Genomic DNA, 17,445 nt, shown 5'->3' on the forward strand with positions numbered 1-17,445 from the left:
AAATTTGATCCATGAAGTTGCCTCCGGGATACGCTTTGAATGTTTCGGTTGTGACACATGATCTCATCACATCCAGGCATACCATGCATATATTATCTAGAGGTGCCGAGACAAAGAAACAGCAGTTTTAACACTCTCTAGGCAACCTTGAATAAGGCTCGCCTGACACATTTCGTTGATTCAGTAGTGCATGTTGCGATGCTGTTATTCCTTGGGTCTTGCGAAAGTCAACTTCATTAACCTTAGAAAGTGCTTTTCCCTGTATTCACTTCTTGTTGGTACACCTGCTAAAGCATAGTCCATTTACCTGCTTGATATATAGGTGACAGAAGGCATACATGTAGCTGCATTGGCAAGGCTCGTGTAGTTAGGGGAAAACTGATGTACGGAACTTCCAGAAGTTTCAGTTCACCAGCTGTGACGATAACGGCAATCCAGTCCCATGATTGGGGGGTTTCGGGATTAAGATTATAATCTGACTCCTATGAGGTAAACTTCAAGGAGAAGCCATAGGTATGATAACATCAAACGATTTGTGTTCAGCTTGCTCAATAAGTGCATTTAGGCATCAACCAGCCTGGTTTAAGAGATTGATATATGGTTGCATATTTGTTGGGCAGTCTGTAAACCAAATGTTGAAAATGGTTGAAGCCTAACAAGCACTGAAACATTCTTGGACTAGTGATGTCAAAAGGTACAGGTAGTAGGAAAATTAATTGTTACTGAATGACCTATGTCGACTATTGATATGGAATAAGACATCAAACTTTGATCATGAGCACCCACCACCGTAATAGGGATATTGTTATCATTGTTATGATTATAATTTAAACTACTGCTAGTAATAGTAGAAGTAGTAGAAGTAGTACTAGTAGTAGTACTAGGAGTAGTAGTAGTAGTAGTAGTTTTAGTAGTAGTAGTAGTGGTAGAAGTAGTAGGATTAGTAGAAGTAGTAGTAGTAGTAGTAGTAGTAGTAGTAGTAGTAGAAGTAGTAGGATTAGTAGAAGTAGTTCTAGTAGTAGTTCTAGTAGTAGTAGTAGTAGTAGCAGTAGTAGTAGTAGTAGTAGTTGGTAGTAGTTTGTAGTAGTAGTTGGTAGTAGCAGTAATAGAAGTAGTAGTAATAGTAATAGTTCCAGTAGTAATAGTAGTAGTAGAAGTTGTTGTTTCTGTTGTTGTAATTCGTAATCAAAATAATTATAAGAACAGTGATAATGAAAATCATCATCATCAGCAGCAGCAGCAGCAGTAGCAGTAGTAGTAGAAGTAATATCCTCATTTTGTTGTTATTGCTATGAGAAAAGTTAATACATTCATTTACTAAGTCAACTAGGGGAAAAAAAAGTAACAACCAAAGATAAATTGGTGATGGTTATCATGCATAATGCAGAGTCATGGATGCACGTGGAAAGACATGCTAGAAATAGTGATTTTAGGCTATAGATATGGGGGGGGGGGGGGGAGAGACATCATTACTCATTCCAGTAAATACAAAATCCCCCACCCCCTCACAAAACCACCACCAAAAAGAGAAAAAAGTGAAAAAAAAAAACAACAAGAATTTGGGCAGAAGAAGAAAAAAAAAATGCAGGATATTGCTGTCCCATGTGTACTGCTATATGACTTGTGCCATTAACGAGATACATGAAAAGTGACTGGCAGTAGTTTCCTTTGGGCAGATATTCTTACCTCCCATCAACCCCTACCCTCTCCTTCTCCCACTCCCCCCCCCCCCACACACACACACTCATGGAGCTGACAGAAGGCAGTGGCAAAGGGGAAAAAACGAGCTACTGGAGGAACCCTGGATTTTGAGAATTTCTCTCAAATATCCATGAAATGCTATCATATTTTAGGATGCCGCTTGATATTAATATTTTGTGCAAGGCACCAGTCACATCTTGGAACTGCACCTTCAGTTTACAGTTCTGAGGATGTTCTGCAGGCAGATTCTGATTTCACAGCATTTCTTTGGAGTTGATATTCTTACTAAACCCATTCAGCAAAACCAAACCAAACAAAACAAAACAAAACAAAATAAAACAAAACATATCAAAGCAAACACAAAGATGATATATATATAAATGAAACATACAGCAGAAAAATAGGAGGAGAGCATCATTTAGCATTTCCTGTTCCTAGTGAACTGTGACATACAGGACCTACGCGTAATGTAATAACGTAATCAAAATATATGCAAATTGTGCATACCATTTTGCATATGGATATTCAAAAGGGGGGGGGGTGGGTGGGAAGGGGATATACCGCGAAAAGTATTTGTATCATATTTCAATACTTTGAGATTTTTGTTGTTTGTGCTTTGGACAACTCTGTCCCCCTGCATTTATCTCAGACATATGAAGAGTAATGAAAAGGGAGATGGGGGTAGACGGGAATGAACATTTCATTATATTTGGTGTATGTGGTAATAAGGAAGAATAATGCTCCAGCAGTGAGAGTGATCTGTGTCATTTATCACGGTAATGACTATCTGTGATTTGTGTGGAGCAAGAATGAAGATTTCTGAGAAAACGACATAGTATCAAAGGCAAAATAAAGAGTTCCTTTGTTTGACATTTACACGGAGGCTTTCTAATCAAGTTTACCCCAGCCCCTACTCTTCAAAACAGGGAATGCAAGGACTTCTAATAACATTCTATTTGCAGTCTGCATCACAAAATCTTATTTCCTTTGCATGAAAGCTGAAATCTAGAGGTAAGGTCATTTGTTGTTGTTTTTTTTTCTGCTGTTTGCTTCTAATGCTACTGCATCTGAATCTCAACTCCCTCCCCACCCCACAACTTTTCACCCTTGCGCCGACAATTACAGGAAATGCTTCATTGGTTGTACACGCAGTCCGTGATTGCCAGGCACGGAGCTGCGCAAACACTTGTCAGTTACACGTTTTATCCTCGTGCACACGACCACCCCGCCTAGAGGCCCAGGGAAAGTGAAAAAAAAAAAAGATGGGGGGGGGGGGGAGAAGAGGGATCTGCAATGCGCGAGACAAACCGTAGAGGTGACAGCGTCTGTGCAGGCAGTGACGTGTAGTGACACAGGGACTGACTCATGGAAGAGACAGCCGCAAATATGGTTAAAGGGAATCATCATTTTTAGCACCAAATCTGTGAAATGCCCTACAGGGAGGCACTCTTATCTCTGCCCATGCTGTCTTTGTAATGTAGCTGGCATAATTGTGTGTACACACCATTCGAAAGGTTGAAATTGACAATGAGCCATCGAAGAGGACTGCTTTTTCTTTTTCCGAGGACGAACGAGCAGCTCATTGTCATATAGAGTGGTGAATTTTTGTTATAGAGTGGTGAATTTTTGTGATACGGATCGTCCTTCTCAAACAGTGATGAGGGGTAACGCTTTTCTCTGGCTTGTTGAAGGCTCCGGTGGACGTCTCGTATCACATTGCACATGTTTCTAGATCGTTACAGTTATCATGCATAGGATCTCAAACCAGGAATACTGAGTGGTCACTGTATGTTGATACAGGGCCTGGTTATTTTCATAGGATGTTTTAGTTGGTGATGACTACCATTGGGAAGGGAGGGGTGGAGGGAAGGGGAAAGGCAAATTTTGACAATGTCAAGTGACTGTTTTTCAAGTGTTAAACAATGATTGTCAGAATACGGCAGATTCAACCCAAAGAGGCACTCCCTGTGATCGCGGTTGTTCTCTTTAATGGGAATAGTGAGCGTTCTGTCACAATGTGAGCAGAGTCAACAGGCAAGGACAAGTCCAGCCCCCCCCCCCCCCACACACACACTTTTAATCTCCTTAGGATCAGATCATACCCCTTCCTTCAAGATCAAGGGGGGGGGGGGGAAATAACGAAATTGCCCCCTGTTCCACCTGGAGGTGATCTGTCACACAAAGTCACAGCCGCTGCCGCCTTTTTTTCCGCGGTCCCTTTCACCTGTCTCGGTGTCAATCAGCATGGCGCGCCACAAAGGAGGGGAAGGCGCGTGCGTGAACAGATTATGAAATCTCTGTCAGATACGATACGGAGAGAAGAACAATGGTATGACTCAATGAGAAAGCACAAGACATGTCCCAACGTGACTTTTGTACAATAATATCAAAACCAACCTCTTTGTTTACGCATTATTGTCTGCCATCTTTCAGTTTGAGGTATGAGTTTTCTTCAGTTTGTCTACCCTCTGTACAAATAAAATAGCAGTAGATGACAGGTTCGATTCCCACTGGTTCCTTTTTTTCCCAACATGTTTGATGAAAATTTAGATCAGCGAGTTGCGGTCCAACTAATTTCATTTGTACAGAAGGCAGAAAAATTAAAGAAAACTCACACCTCACAGCTTCACCCCTCTGCTAAAATAATGTCTTGCTTTCATCGTTCAGTTTGTTTGTATATATTTTTCTCTCATGTGTTCTAGCATATGAACATTTGTTCACACTACAATGTACATGTAAATCAGTGGTTGCACTTACAATAACCTTTCTGCAGAAAGAGAAAGATGCCCATCAATTTTATCTGGGTTTTTTTTTTTGTGCTTTTTTTTTTTTGGTATTCTAAGGTTTACAAGCGAAAGCAAAAGTAAAATCAACTGTTTGGCTTTGAACTCTTCTTAAACAGTGATCATAATTTTAAATGGGAATAACTTGAGAAAAGGAAACATAATGGAAGGAAGAGACAAGATACAACAATATCAAGCTAAATGAGGGTTGTCTTCCTGTGACAGTGAAAGTATAAGATGAAATGAGCTGCACCTTACTCAGCCATAGTTTGTGTTTCTGTTTGTGTGTGTGTGCGTGTCTTGTTCGTGTGTTTGTGTGTAAAATGCATATCTTTCATCATGCTTCAAATTACTTTGTCAAAGTTGTGTGCCTTTGGGATGGTGCCATTTTTTGACACTTCGTATTTTTTCTCCCAATCTTGCATGATTCCGCTCTCAGATGATCCTGACAGTTTCCACACACCGACCGTCACCCCACGAGCGAGCCTCTCATCCGACTCCAGCTACGGAATCCTCGCGGGCAATCTTCCCGCCCTGGAGCTGATGGCGCTGTACACGGCAGCGGCCATGCATGACTACGACCACCCGGCAAGGACAAATGCATTCCTGGTGGCCACGAACGCTCCGCAGGTATTACAACGGTGGCTGAATCTCTGCCCCACTATTTTCCATGCTTTCATCCACTTGTTGAGTCCCTGAGAACTGCAATAAACGTAGCAATGGACAACCAAGTCCTGCTTAAAAGCTTATGCCATTTCATATTTACCTTTATTAATTTGCAGCTGGGTTCCCAAACATTTCTCAGCAGATGGGATTTAGAATATATGGCAGCAGTTTATAAGTCAGAGTATAACTCAGCCTACTCGTGTAAACATAGTTATTCAAAATGGACTACACCGGCAAGCGTGTATGTGGTAATGTGGATTGAAGCTAATATCCCCTTTCCACAAAGATATTTTCTGGTCACTCGTCGGAAGCAAAGTTTGTTGCTTCTGGCCACCAACTGAAGTGTATCGCATCGCAGTCTGATGAATCCGACTTGTGTTGGTCGACTATCGGGTCAGTGTCAGACACGTCAGGCTTGGTCCAATGAGGTTCACGCGCATTTTAAAATATATATGTATTTTAGCATCATTTATAGGATATCTACTAATGATGTATTTAAGTATTTAATTAATATGATGTATTAATATATTTAAGTCACTGCCACTCTTTCTTGTCTGTCGTACCTCCCCTCCCCCCACTTCCCCCAACCCTAATCTGAAACCAGGCCATCCTCTACAATGACCGGTCAGTGTTGGAGAACCATCATGCGGCTGCATCGTGGTCACTCTTCCTCTCCAAGCCGGAGTACAACTTCCTCACCTCGCTGGACGTGGCTGAGTTCAAACGCTTCCGCTTCCTCGTCGTCGAGTTCATCCTCGCCACCGACCTCAAGAGGCACTTTGACTTCCTGGTCGAATTCAACGCCAAGGTTGGTTTTCTTGTTGGTCAAGATCCAATCATAGGAAATGCACAGTTGGTTTCACAGCTCTGAATTAGATGTATGCCTCCCCCTAAACTTTGTCAAAAAACAAGGTCATTTTTTTTTCCTAGTTGTTTTTAATATGCATGTCATATATGATGCATTGTTCATACTGTAGTATGAAATGCAACATTTGACATCCAAGTTCAAAAGATTTGAGCAAGCGTTCAAGGAAAGTGATATAGGCTTATTCATATCACCCTTCTGCATGCTGGTCATAGCATACGTCGGATCTCTCAAGCTTTCTCGTGTTAACACTTTACTTTGCATTCCTGTCTGTGATTCTTATCAGATTCATGTCATATCACCCATACCCATTGACTTCATTCCCTATGAAACCTGCAGTGCAACAAGTAGAGAGTGGCCGATTCTCTTGATGGTCCTGAGACAGAGCCTGATGTATCTGGCCTGCATAGAATAGCACTGTGCTCTTTTAGATACAGGCCTATAATGGTTTACGTGGGCCATCCAGTCAGGTTTTCTTTCCTTTATATCTGGCTGTCCAAATGTCCATCTGTATTTGTCCACCTGTCTGTTTTCCCCTCCCCCCCCCCTCTCTCTCTCTTCATTTGTCTGTATCTACATGTACCTCATCGATCCCTCTCTCCCCTCTCCGTGTCAACCTCTCCCTCCCCCTCCCCAATATCTCTTGCTTTCCCCTCCCTCCCACCGCCCTCTCTCCCACTCTGTCTCTCCCTCTCTGACACCTGGTTATATCAAGAGACGAGGGTCCCCAGTAAGACGAGAAAACCTTGCAGGTGAATTAGTCTTTGGGGCCGCAGCTGCTGGGCCAGGAATGCGGCAAGACGTTGCTAAAGGGAATGCAAGACTGCACACACATGAATGTGTGCCATGGGCTAGCCTGGATCAAGACTAACAAGCACAATTTTTCCTTTTTACGTAGATTTCTTATTTTGTTGTTGATGCTTTTGTTTTGTGGGTTTTTTTTTTTTTGTTTTCTGGTGTGAGACGGTAATATCTGTTAAATTACAAAAGACTAGGATTCCAGGATGGATCTTCAAGTAAATCTTGTAATTCATATGTAAAATGGTGCTTTATTATTTGGCCTGGTTTATCTTTTCTATACATGTCCTTAGAAAACTGAAGTATTTTCTTGTTTCATGGCAGGCTTATCAATTGATATTAAAGGTAAACATAAACCTAACAGCTTAAAGAAAAGTGTGTGGAATGGGGGGGGGGGTGGGGGGGGGGAGTCATACTCAAATAATGGATGTTACTTTCCAATACAAAACCCAGAGGATTTTAGAACTGAAATAGTGCACATGTTGTTGCAATATTGAATGCATCCGTATGGAAGATGTTCATTATCGTGGTAGTAACTGAAAGAATAAGGCTAATTTTCTGTCTCACGAAGCAAGGTAAACATGGAAAATGATTACGACATTTCGACCACAAAATCTGCTGACCTTTGTTTGGCAAAGGCCTACCTCGCTTCATGAAACAACAAATTAGCCTTATTCTTTCTTTAAATACATTGTCCATGTATGATATGATGAAATGTTTCAAGAGAAGGGAACTAGTTTGAAGGGAAATATCAAAGATAGATAGGCCCTACTGTCTTTGAATATAAGTAATAGGAAAACGTTGAAATTAAGTGTAGGCCCTATTGGCTTGTTACAGCTACATGTATCACCAATAATGTCAGAGAGAAAAATGCTGGAATTGAGGCTAGCCCTGAGCAAGGGGCAGGCCGTACTTAGTGGACACAGCACCTCACCTTAAAGTTTGCCAAAGGCTAGTGAGGCCAGCCTTCTCCTCTGCAGTCATGCATTGTCCAGCGGTCCTCGAGAGAGAGAGAGAGAGAGAGAGAGAGAGAGAACATATAAGTTATTCTGCTTGGGCATGTCATCTGTTGTTTTTCTGGAGGTCAAACAGTAGCATGATGGAGCATAGTGTCCTAGCTCCTCAACCTTTTACATTCAGCTGCTATGCGGTGCTGTGGAATTTTTCAATTTGCGGCACTCTTGCTGAGTTGCAAGATGGATGTTCGTAGCTTTGTTTGAGGAAAAGGTCACATGAGGGCCAAGGAATGAATGGCTACACCTGTTGAAATGATTTCACCTACAAAAAGAGAATTGTTTTTAAGTTCATAGAGGTCATGTCATGCCTTAAGGCTCGATCTAACCTGGAGTGTACATGGTGTGACAACATTTGTGCAGTCAGTGGACTATTTTTTTTTTTTTGGGGGGGGGGGGGTGAGGGGTTCAGATGATGTCTTAAGTAGTGTCTAATTGTATTCATGATGATCTTTACAGTTCTTACAAAACAATTTCAGTAGAGGGTCCTGCCATTAGCAATTCACCAGCAGTGTATTACAATGTAGTACTGATGTTTTCATCTGGGTTGAGGGGAATGTGTTGGGTTAAGTCTCTTGTATGTGTATATAAAGTAAGGATGCATGACCTTAGCAGGAATAACCAGAGGGGTTCAGTACGTTCATATATTTTGGGCTCCCCCCCCCCCCAACAGAATGTAGCTGATGGTGGCAGGATGAATGAATATTGGCACAGTCATTTTCATCAACAGTAGTCAGCAGAATACCTTGGGGCGGGGCAGCTCACAACATCACAGTAGAGCGCAGACAAGTTCCTGATTAAAGAGACGCGGAGACAACAATTTTGATGAGGGATAGAGCGAGGGGAAGGAGATAAATGAATTTCAAAATCATCGGCCTTGTGGAAGATGAACTTTACAGAGACTCGATGATAATGACTGTGCCAATATTTGTTCATCCTGCCACCATCGGCGACATTTGAGAAAAACACACTAACAATATACTGAAGCCTTGTGGTTATTCCTGCTAAGTGCATGCATCCTTACTGCCACCGCTGTCTCATCCAAATCATCAGAACTGCAGTTGCCTGATGTGACATTTATATTAAAAATTAATACCTGGACATTGCCGAGAGAGAAAGAAAGTGAAGTAAGCTCGTAGAGTTTCAGTAAGCATTCATTGAATCGATGCAACAGAAGATATGCCAAGAGCAACACCATGGCCTCGATAAATGTCATCTGTTGGGGATCTCACCCCATTCTAAACTTCTCAAATGAAAAGTGGGAAGCACTGATGCTGTATGTAAAGGGCTCCTACTGTGTCCTTTTACTTAACAGTGTTCATATTTATTGAATCCAAACATGTAATGAGTTCAAATTCTAAGAGGTGATATGGATTCCATCACTGGTATCCTGCAGGTGTCATCTGTTGTGCCCCATGACCTTTGACCTCCAAGAGTAATCTCTTTAATAGCAAGCCTTGACCTTCTCTGCCTTTCCCTGCTAGGTGAATGACGTGGATGCGCCGGGCATCAACTGGGCGTCGGAGAGTGACAGGTTGCTGGTCTGCCAGATGTGTATCAAGCTGGCGGACATCTCCGGCCCCACCAAGGTCAAGGACCTCCACTGCAACTGGACCTATCGGATCTCGGAGGAGTTCTATGAGCAGGTACGCAGTGGTGGTTGTTATACGAACAGTTTACAGTCATGAATGTGGTGGGGCCACAAGGCACGCATGTACAAGAATTTGTATTTGTGTGTTTTGCATTAGTGTCATCATTTTTTTTTTTCAATGTGTATCAAAGTTGATTTACCATAGCTGCATCTGTACTTACACTGGGCCATTTGGTATTTGCATCACAAGTCTACCTTGTAAACATATCTATCAGCTAAAGATTTATTTTACATCAGTAAACACGGTCAGTGATGTACTACATGCCAATATAAAGTATTGAAAAAATTGAGTCCAAAATAAACTCACTTACCAAGGGCCAAATTTGGATCATATGCAAATTGCAGACACGAAGCTCATAATGTGCATAGCCACAGGCCATGTGGCAGATCATTTATCATTTAGCACCATCCCATGTAAAAGTGGTTTAGTCAATTTGTACAGTAATGTCAGGTTTGCCAGTGATTGCATGGTGCATGTGCTGCGCAACCAACAGCACTGCAAGTGTGTTGCAAAAAAAAAAAAAAAAGTGTATGTTGCTAAAAAAAAAATGTAAGACAGACACCTAATCTGACTGTGTTTTCCATTGGTTACATTCTTAAACCTTTCTTACAACTGTGTTCCTTCACCCTCAATATTGTATACGTCTTACATTTCGCAAGGTTTTTATTTTCATGAATTTTGTGAGTCGGTTACTATTAGCAAATTTAAAACCACCCAAATTATTTAATCTTACCTTCACGTGAACGTGACTTGCATGTGTACATGTCTCCTTTCCTTTGCTGCGTTCCACGATTGCAGATTTAACCACTCTTAAAATTGTCGGAAAGTCCCAATTCACGAAAAATTAGACTCGCTAAATACACAGCCTGCAATAACTCATCCACTCAATCATTTTAAGACAAGTTGATACAACCAATTTTCAAAATATGTGTGTGTCTGCATGCACGCATGTTCTCCTCCTGACATGCATCTGAATCCTTCTCTCGCCTCCCTCCATCCCGTTGCCAGGGTGATGAGGAGAGGCAGCTGGGTCTGCCGGTGTCCCCCTACATGGACCGGGCCGCCCCCCAGCTGGCCAAGCTCCAGGAGGGCTTTATCAACCACCTGGTGGCACCGCTCTGCAACGCGTACGGCTCGGCGGGGCTACTGCCCGGCAGGTGGCTGGACGAGGAAGAGGACGGTGAGTGGACAGGCAGACTGGACTGGCTGGCAAGGGATGAATGTCCAAGGGATAGATGGAGGGTTAAAATCAGAGACATGTGGAGAAATAGATAGATAGATAGATAGATAGATAGATAGATAGATAGATAGATAGATAGATAGATACGAGGAGGAGGGTGAGTTGACAGGCAGACTGGACTTTTTGGCATGGGATGAATGTCCAGGGGATAGAGGAAGGGCTGAAAATCAGAGACATATGGAGAAAAAGATAGATAAGGCAGACTGTCTGGCATGGGATGAATGGTTGAAATGCAGAGATATATAGATAGATAGATCAATGGACAAGGAGGAGGATGGTGAGTGGACAGGCTGACTGGACTGTTTGGCGTGGGATGAATGTCCAAGAGATAGAGGGAGGATTAAAATCAGAGACATGTGGAGAAATAGATAGATAGATAGATAGATAGATAGATAGATAGATAGATAGATAGATAGATAGACAAGGAAGAAGAAGATGAGTTGACAGGCAGACTGGACTGTCTGGCATGGGGTGGGTGTCCAAGTGAATAGAGGGATGGGTAATATCACAGATGTATGGAGAAATAGCTAGATAGATACATACATACATATTGTACATACATACATAGATCACAGAGAAAGAATATTAATGAAGAAATGGAAGGACAAAAAGAAGGAAATAAGAAAGGAAAACCCCAGACATAAATTGTGATTTTGTGATAGAATGATGGTTCAAATCAGAGACACGGGGGGAAATAGCTAGACAGATAAATGAAAACGGATGACAGAGAAAGAACGAATTGAAAGCTGAAAGGACTGAAAGAAGAGAGAAAAGAAGACTTAGGATTGAAAGGGCATGTTGAGGAGGGGATGGAAGAGAGACGAGAATGGGAAAGAGAAGAAATTCGGAAAATGTTTCCTGGAGAGTAGAAAGAGTTAAAGCGAGGGAAAGGGTGTCCGACTTCCTTCTTGTAGACCATTCATATTTTTTCTTAAGATCCAAAGATGACCCTCTTGACACACTCCTGTTTCAGAACAAGTATGTTTTCAATGATTTCAGGCAATTGCTGTAATTTGACTTTTTTGTAGTGTAAGGTCACACTTGTTGGACAGTAACAAATATCTTAGAAAAAAAAAAAGGTTATCCATTGCGCAGTGTACCCTGTTAGTACCCTTGCTTACATTAGACAAGGAATCTCTTAACATATGCAACAAGTTTCAAACTGTAGAAATTGAAGTTTCGGGCTACTCGAAGACTTTGTATTCTGTGGGACTTCATGAGAATAGCTTCCTAATTTTATCATTTCCACTGCATGCAGGAACACCCAAGCCGGAGACTAAGAGTGAAAACAACTTCAGCGACAAGGAGCAGGAAGATGACGAGGATGACGACAACGACAATGACGACACATCCAACGATGGTATGAATCAGTGTGGGTGGCGACCTTCGTGAACGAATTAGATATCTAGGTCTCGGTTGGCCCAGCAGTTTCCAAGAATTGCATCATGTGATGATATTGATGTTTCAGTGCTGGCAGCTAGCCAATAACTAGTCAGCTGGGAGTATTTAGGTCATTGCCATGGTAACCATCATTATCTTAACTTGCAGTCAGTGCAATTCTCTGGATATGTTCATGCTTGGGCCTCAAACCACAAACCTTGGGATAATTAGTCAACGACCTTAAAACCAAAGGAGTGTTCCTCTCGTCAACATCTATGGATAAACTTGTAAATAACTTTTTGATAAAATGAGATATTAGCAAGTATGCACAACAGTATTTTTTTTTTTTTTTGGAAAATGGATAAATATGAGCTCTTTCAATGGCATTTCATTCATATAAGAAGTGTATACTGCTTTTCTAACTGAGAATTTTCCATGTTTAAGAGTTTGTGTTCAGTGCTAGAATTTGTACCCTTTATAATACACGATGAAGTAGAGCTAATCAGGGCAGGAAGTTTGGAAAGATTGTAGATAGTTTTTATGTAGGGCTTGAGCAAGTGAGATTGTGGCGGGGGGGGGGGGGGGGGAATGAAAGAGGTGGCCATTAAAGGGACTGTTTAGTTTTGGCTGAAACCTAACTTCAGGTTTCTAACACTTTTTGGTGAGATAGTGAGAAACCTCTTATGAAATATGAAAGAGCATGTACTTCCAAGAGGGATTCAACATTTATGTGATGAAAATTGGTTTTGAAATGGCTGAGATATCCAAAACAGAGCAGTCCTAATAAAAGGTGGGACCCACCCTCTGTTAGGATAGCTTTGCTTTACTTTCTTTTTGGATGTCTCTGTCATTCCAAAACCCATTTTCATCTAATAAAGATTGAATTCCTCTTAGAATAGTTTGCTCTGCATTATTTCATAAATGGTTTCTTGGTATCTTCCAAAAAGTTAAAAGCACAATCCTCATCTCCACCAAAACTATACCACCCCTTTAAACGTTGAGACAGGGCCAGTTTTTAGACCCTCCGAATGGATGTGTTAAGATCTTGTCGCGCCATCCCGCTGCAGGTGACACCAAGCTGCGGCTGAAGAGCGCCGGCCAGCAGAAGACGAGGAAGATGGTGAGCATCCTGACCAAGCACCTCAAGGAGAACCACGAGATGTGGCTGAAGGTGCTCAAGGAGGAGGAGGAGGAGAAACGACGGGCGGAGAACCCCGACGGACTGCCCCCGTCGCCGACCTCCAAGGAGAAGGAGGACGCCACGGTGAGAATCCTTTGAGAGTTGGCTATTCCTTTTTATTCTCCTTTACAGGCGACTCCCGTTATAATGAAGTGTTCATGACTGCCAGTTTTCTTTCGCCATATCGCCATTTTGTTATAGCTGAACAGTAAAGCATTTAAAGGTATATAGATGATGATTTTGGGAACTGAATGTTTACTTCGTTGTAAAAAGTATTCTGTCGTATATGTGTTAGTTATAACGGGAGTGCTCTGTATCTTTCCTCTATCCTCGTGGTATCTTGCAAATGATTGACGTTCACCTGTCGCAGAGTGATTGAGCCAATATGTTTTAAGAATTTAGTTTAAGAGCCAATATGTTTTAAGAAAAGTTTTGTATTCGAAGGAACTCTTAGCGACGCAGGCTCTGCTCATGCTGATGGAACTACAGTAAGATCCACGAAAAGCAGAGATTGTATCACAAACCTGGAAAAGAAGAAGAAATACCATTTCTAAGTGTTGTTTCACATCTTAGCCCACAATGTATGGTTTATTTGTTCTGAACAATTTGTCATCTCACTTTATGTGACTTTCTGTATATGGTATGCATTGGCAGTACCTGTGTTCTGGTATTTCTATAGCTGTAATGACAGTTTTGTGCAAAGTCAGGCAGGTGTAGAAAAATGTCTCACTTTTATATTGTCTGTCATACTTCTGTGGGGGAAAAGCCTGCAAAACGCATTCTCTGCGTGAGAGCACAGCTTGCTATGGTGCGTGAAGTAGAAGAATACCGTAGCGAACGAAAAAGTGTGACCACCCAATTTCACACAATGCCTTCCAACTTTCCAAAGTTAACATTTTCTTTGAGTCGCTTGCTAATAGCAAATCTGCCAAATTATGCACTTGGAATACTAGACTCCTCATCTGTGAGTAAAATTTCCGCTCAAAATAAATCTATGTGTCACTCTTGGAAATTAAGGTGTTTTTTTTTTTTTCTCTCTCTCTCTGCGGAAACAAACTGCAAACTGCAAGATCTTGCAAAATGTAAAAGATACAAACTCCAGACACATACACACACGCACACACACTCAAACAAGTTACCTGCCAGTGTTGGTCACATCCGTCAAAGTGCTGTCAGTACTTTTGTAAGCAGCAAAGTTGGATTAAAAAAAAAAAATGAAATATAAGTGTAATTATGAAGACAGACCAGTAGTTGTGATTTGTGGTTGATCTAAAGCAAATGTCATTGTGACACTGGCCCTTTTTGTTATTGTTATTTTCATTTTGCTCATGAGGACAAGTTATTTTATCTCTAAGTTAAAAATAGATTTGAGTATTTCCTCATGATTTCAACATCATAGTAAGAAACAAGTCACATAGAATGTTTTACATATCTGCACATTCATTGTAGATATTTCTATTCATCATATTAGTTGATCTTTTTTTTTCTGTATTGATTTATTTGATTTTGCTTTTTAATTTATTCATTCGTTATTTATTTCACTTTCAAAAGAAAGGTGTGGTTTCACAAAAACCGGAGATCATTCAGCAGGTTTTCTTCCCCCGGTTCCAGGTAGAGTCAACGTCTCAACGTTTTGATTTTGTTTTCATTTTTGCAATTTTTCCCTTCTCATTATCAAAGTTTGCCAAAACTTCAAAGCAGAACAAAAATGTCATCATATCTTCGTTTCATATGAATGGGGAAGTTTCCCTTAACATATATGCGGATTCAGTGTGATTACAGAAGGAATATTGTAACACTCGGTGAAGGCTGGTTGAAATTAACTAATAAGTTTGGTCAATTCTATGTGCTTCCCTCTGTAGATGGAACCTTACCTGCTGTCACAGCTAGTATTAAAAATGATACTGGTGTAGTATGAAAAGTTCACCTTCACTTGAACCTGTGACTGAGATTATATTGTTTTACGGCCAATATTATTCTCTGTGCCTTATATAGGACCTAGGTCAAGTGCGTTTTGGATATCCTAGAAGAAAAAAGGAATTTTGGGAGGGGGTGAAATTCCTGTTCTTCATGTCATTGTGCAACTGTGGCATGACATCATTTTGCACAGTTCTCGTTTAGAGAAGGTTACTCGTGGAATTGACCAAAACTATAAGAACTCAAAACTCTAGAAAAGGGATTGTCAGATTTCATCTCAGACTTTCACCTGCCACTTCCGTAATTTTGCTACATTCGCTGAATCCACATAGATGTTTGGGGAAACTTCCCTTTCGGGTCCAGCTTGGCTTGCAATGGTGTGCATATTGCAATGCAGAAGAGTTCTACTAGATTCGGCCTTGAAACAAGGGAGTTGCAGTGCTTACTTCTGTTAGATATGTGCTGAGATTTAAAAAAAAAAATGTTTATCTTTTGGAGAATGGTTATTGGCTAATTGTCAATTTTGGCCAATTTTTTCTTTTTTTTATAATATTTTGTTTTCAATTTTTTCTTAAGTTTTTAAAAACATTGTAACACTTGGGACATTTAACAAATGGGGCAAAAGAGAATAAATAATACAAAGTTATGTTTGCTCATAATCAGCTTCTGCCGTGCAAAAAAGCCAAATAAAAAGTCCTGATTTTTGCTATTCTATATTTCATTTTGCCCAGTCTTCACCAAGCCAAAACAAGCCAACATTTTCAATTTGTGGCAGTGTCCATACTTCTGTTATAATCCTACATGTATGTATAATCATTTTTGTTACAAAATAAATGCTCTGCCATCTACCGTCAGGTTTTCTATAATTTCCACAGAAGTTTCATTAATGACACGCAAAGCAACTGCATTCAGATATCTGCGTAATTCTTTTATTCCATTATTTGTATGTTAACAGTTCATCACTGTCGAAATTTTTGGTCAGGAATATATCTCTCAGTAGTATGCAATCTAGTACTTGGGATTGGTTAATAGCTGTTAAATAAATTTGCAAAGTTGCGTAATGTTTAGAACTGTCCTCATGATTTTTTATCATGTGATTGAGGGAGAGGAAAAATGCATGGAATTTTCTTGGGATTTTTGTTTTAGTTTTAATATAAACTTTCATTCTGTAGGTGTTTGCTGGTTTTTAAAGCAAAGGTGTGAAAATAAAGTTGTGTAATTATTATTGTAGGAGAAAGCATGTAACACAAATCGAAAGCGTGCAATGCATTATGGGTATTGTGTATGCAGAATTCAGTTTGCCTTTCTAATTCATGTGTACTACAAATTTTTCTTGCCATGGCATGACCATTAGATTTCAAATAGTTGAAACAAAATATATACCTGTGTGATTGTGAGACAAAGAAGCAATATGATATTTTGCATCACTAAAGCACAATAAAGGCCCCTTTTCTCAAAGAAAGGAATTTCCAAAAAAAAAAACAAAAACAACAACAAACAAACAAAGAGAAAGAAAGCATTTGCAGTGGATTTAGCTTTTGAAATTAACCATAAGAGATGCTTTGTGACTAAACCCGCACAAAAAAAAAAAAAAAAAAGTGCATTGCACCATTAAGTGTCCGGTGATATGAAAGTGACATTTAGGGTACAGCTGCATCAATACGTTTAGGGCTCAGACAGCTGTGGTTAGTGGCATCTAATTGAGATGGTAACCTGCTTGAAGGGAAAACATAGTTCTCTTATGCCTGCAGAACTGTTGATTTTTGCTCTGAAATGTACACTTATGCTAAAAAATGTGTGAAAGAACACCGTAATAACATGATTTCAGTTGGGTTACGACAAAAGTGAAATATCAACCAGAAAGGTTCGCCAGAAGTACTACAGTCACAGAGCATATCCCATCTTGGATGCTATGGTAGTTTTTATAATTGATTATTGATGATTGACATATTAGGTCACAGCAGTATCCTCCAATATTCTGTGCTAGTTGGAGAATAGAATTGCTAAGGCATGATCGATCATAACTCAACATTCTACCAACCCATTGCTGAATTAGAATGGTGCTTCAGGGGGGTGTTTCATCAAGTTAGTCAGCGCTGACAAGTTGTCAGTCTCTGACAATCACCATAGTAACAGTCAGTGACCAGAGCATCTCAGCCAATCAAAACCAAGGATTTTGCTGAAATTGTCAGAGACTGACAACTTGTCAGCTCTGACTAAATTGATGAAACACCCCCCAGGAATGAAAGT

At 40.6% G+C, this 17,445-nt stretch overlaps 1 protein-coding gene across 1 annotated transcript in view; it reads left to right on the forward strand.

Annotated features, from left to right (window-relative positions):
- The window catches only part of LOC140229340 (cGMP-inhibited 3',5'-cyclic phosphodiesterase 3A-like), a 46,838-nt gene that overhangs the window by 21,948 nt on the left and 7,445 nt on the right, over positions 1-17,445 (forward strand). The window contains exons 8-13 of the mRNA XM_072309623.1: positions 4,924-5,114; positions 5,755-5,958; positions 9,311-9,472; positions 10,487-10,662; positions 11,945-12,078; positions 13,166-13,362. Of these exons, the coding sequence (XP_072165724.1) occupies positions 4,924-5,114; positions 5,755-5,958; positions 9,311-9,472; positions 10,487-10,662; positions 11,945-12,078; positions 13,166-13,362 (1,064 nt within the window). The remainder of the gene's footprint in view (positions 1-4,923; positions 5,115-5,754; positions 5,959-9,310; positions 9,473-10,486; positions 10,663-11,944; positions 12,079-13,165; positions 13,363-17,445) is intronic.

The sequence above is a fragment of the Diadema setosum genome, chromosome 5 (assembly GCF_964275005.1).
Source record: "Diadema setosum chromosome 5, eeDiaSeto1, whole genome shotgun sequence".
NCBI classification, from domain to species: domain Eukaryota; kingdom Metazoa; phylum Echinodermata; class Echinoidea; order Diadematoida; family Diadematidae; genus Diadema; species Diadema setosum.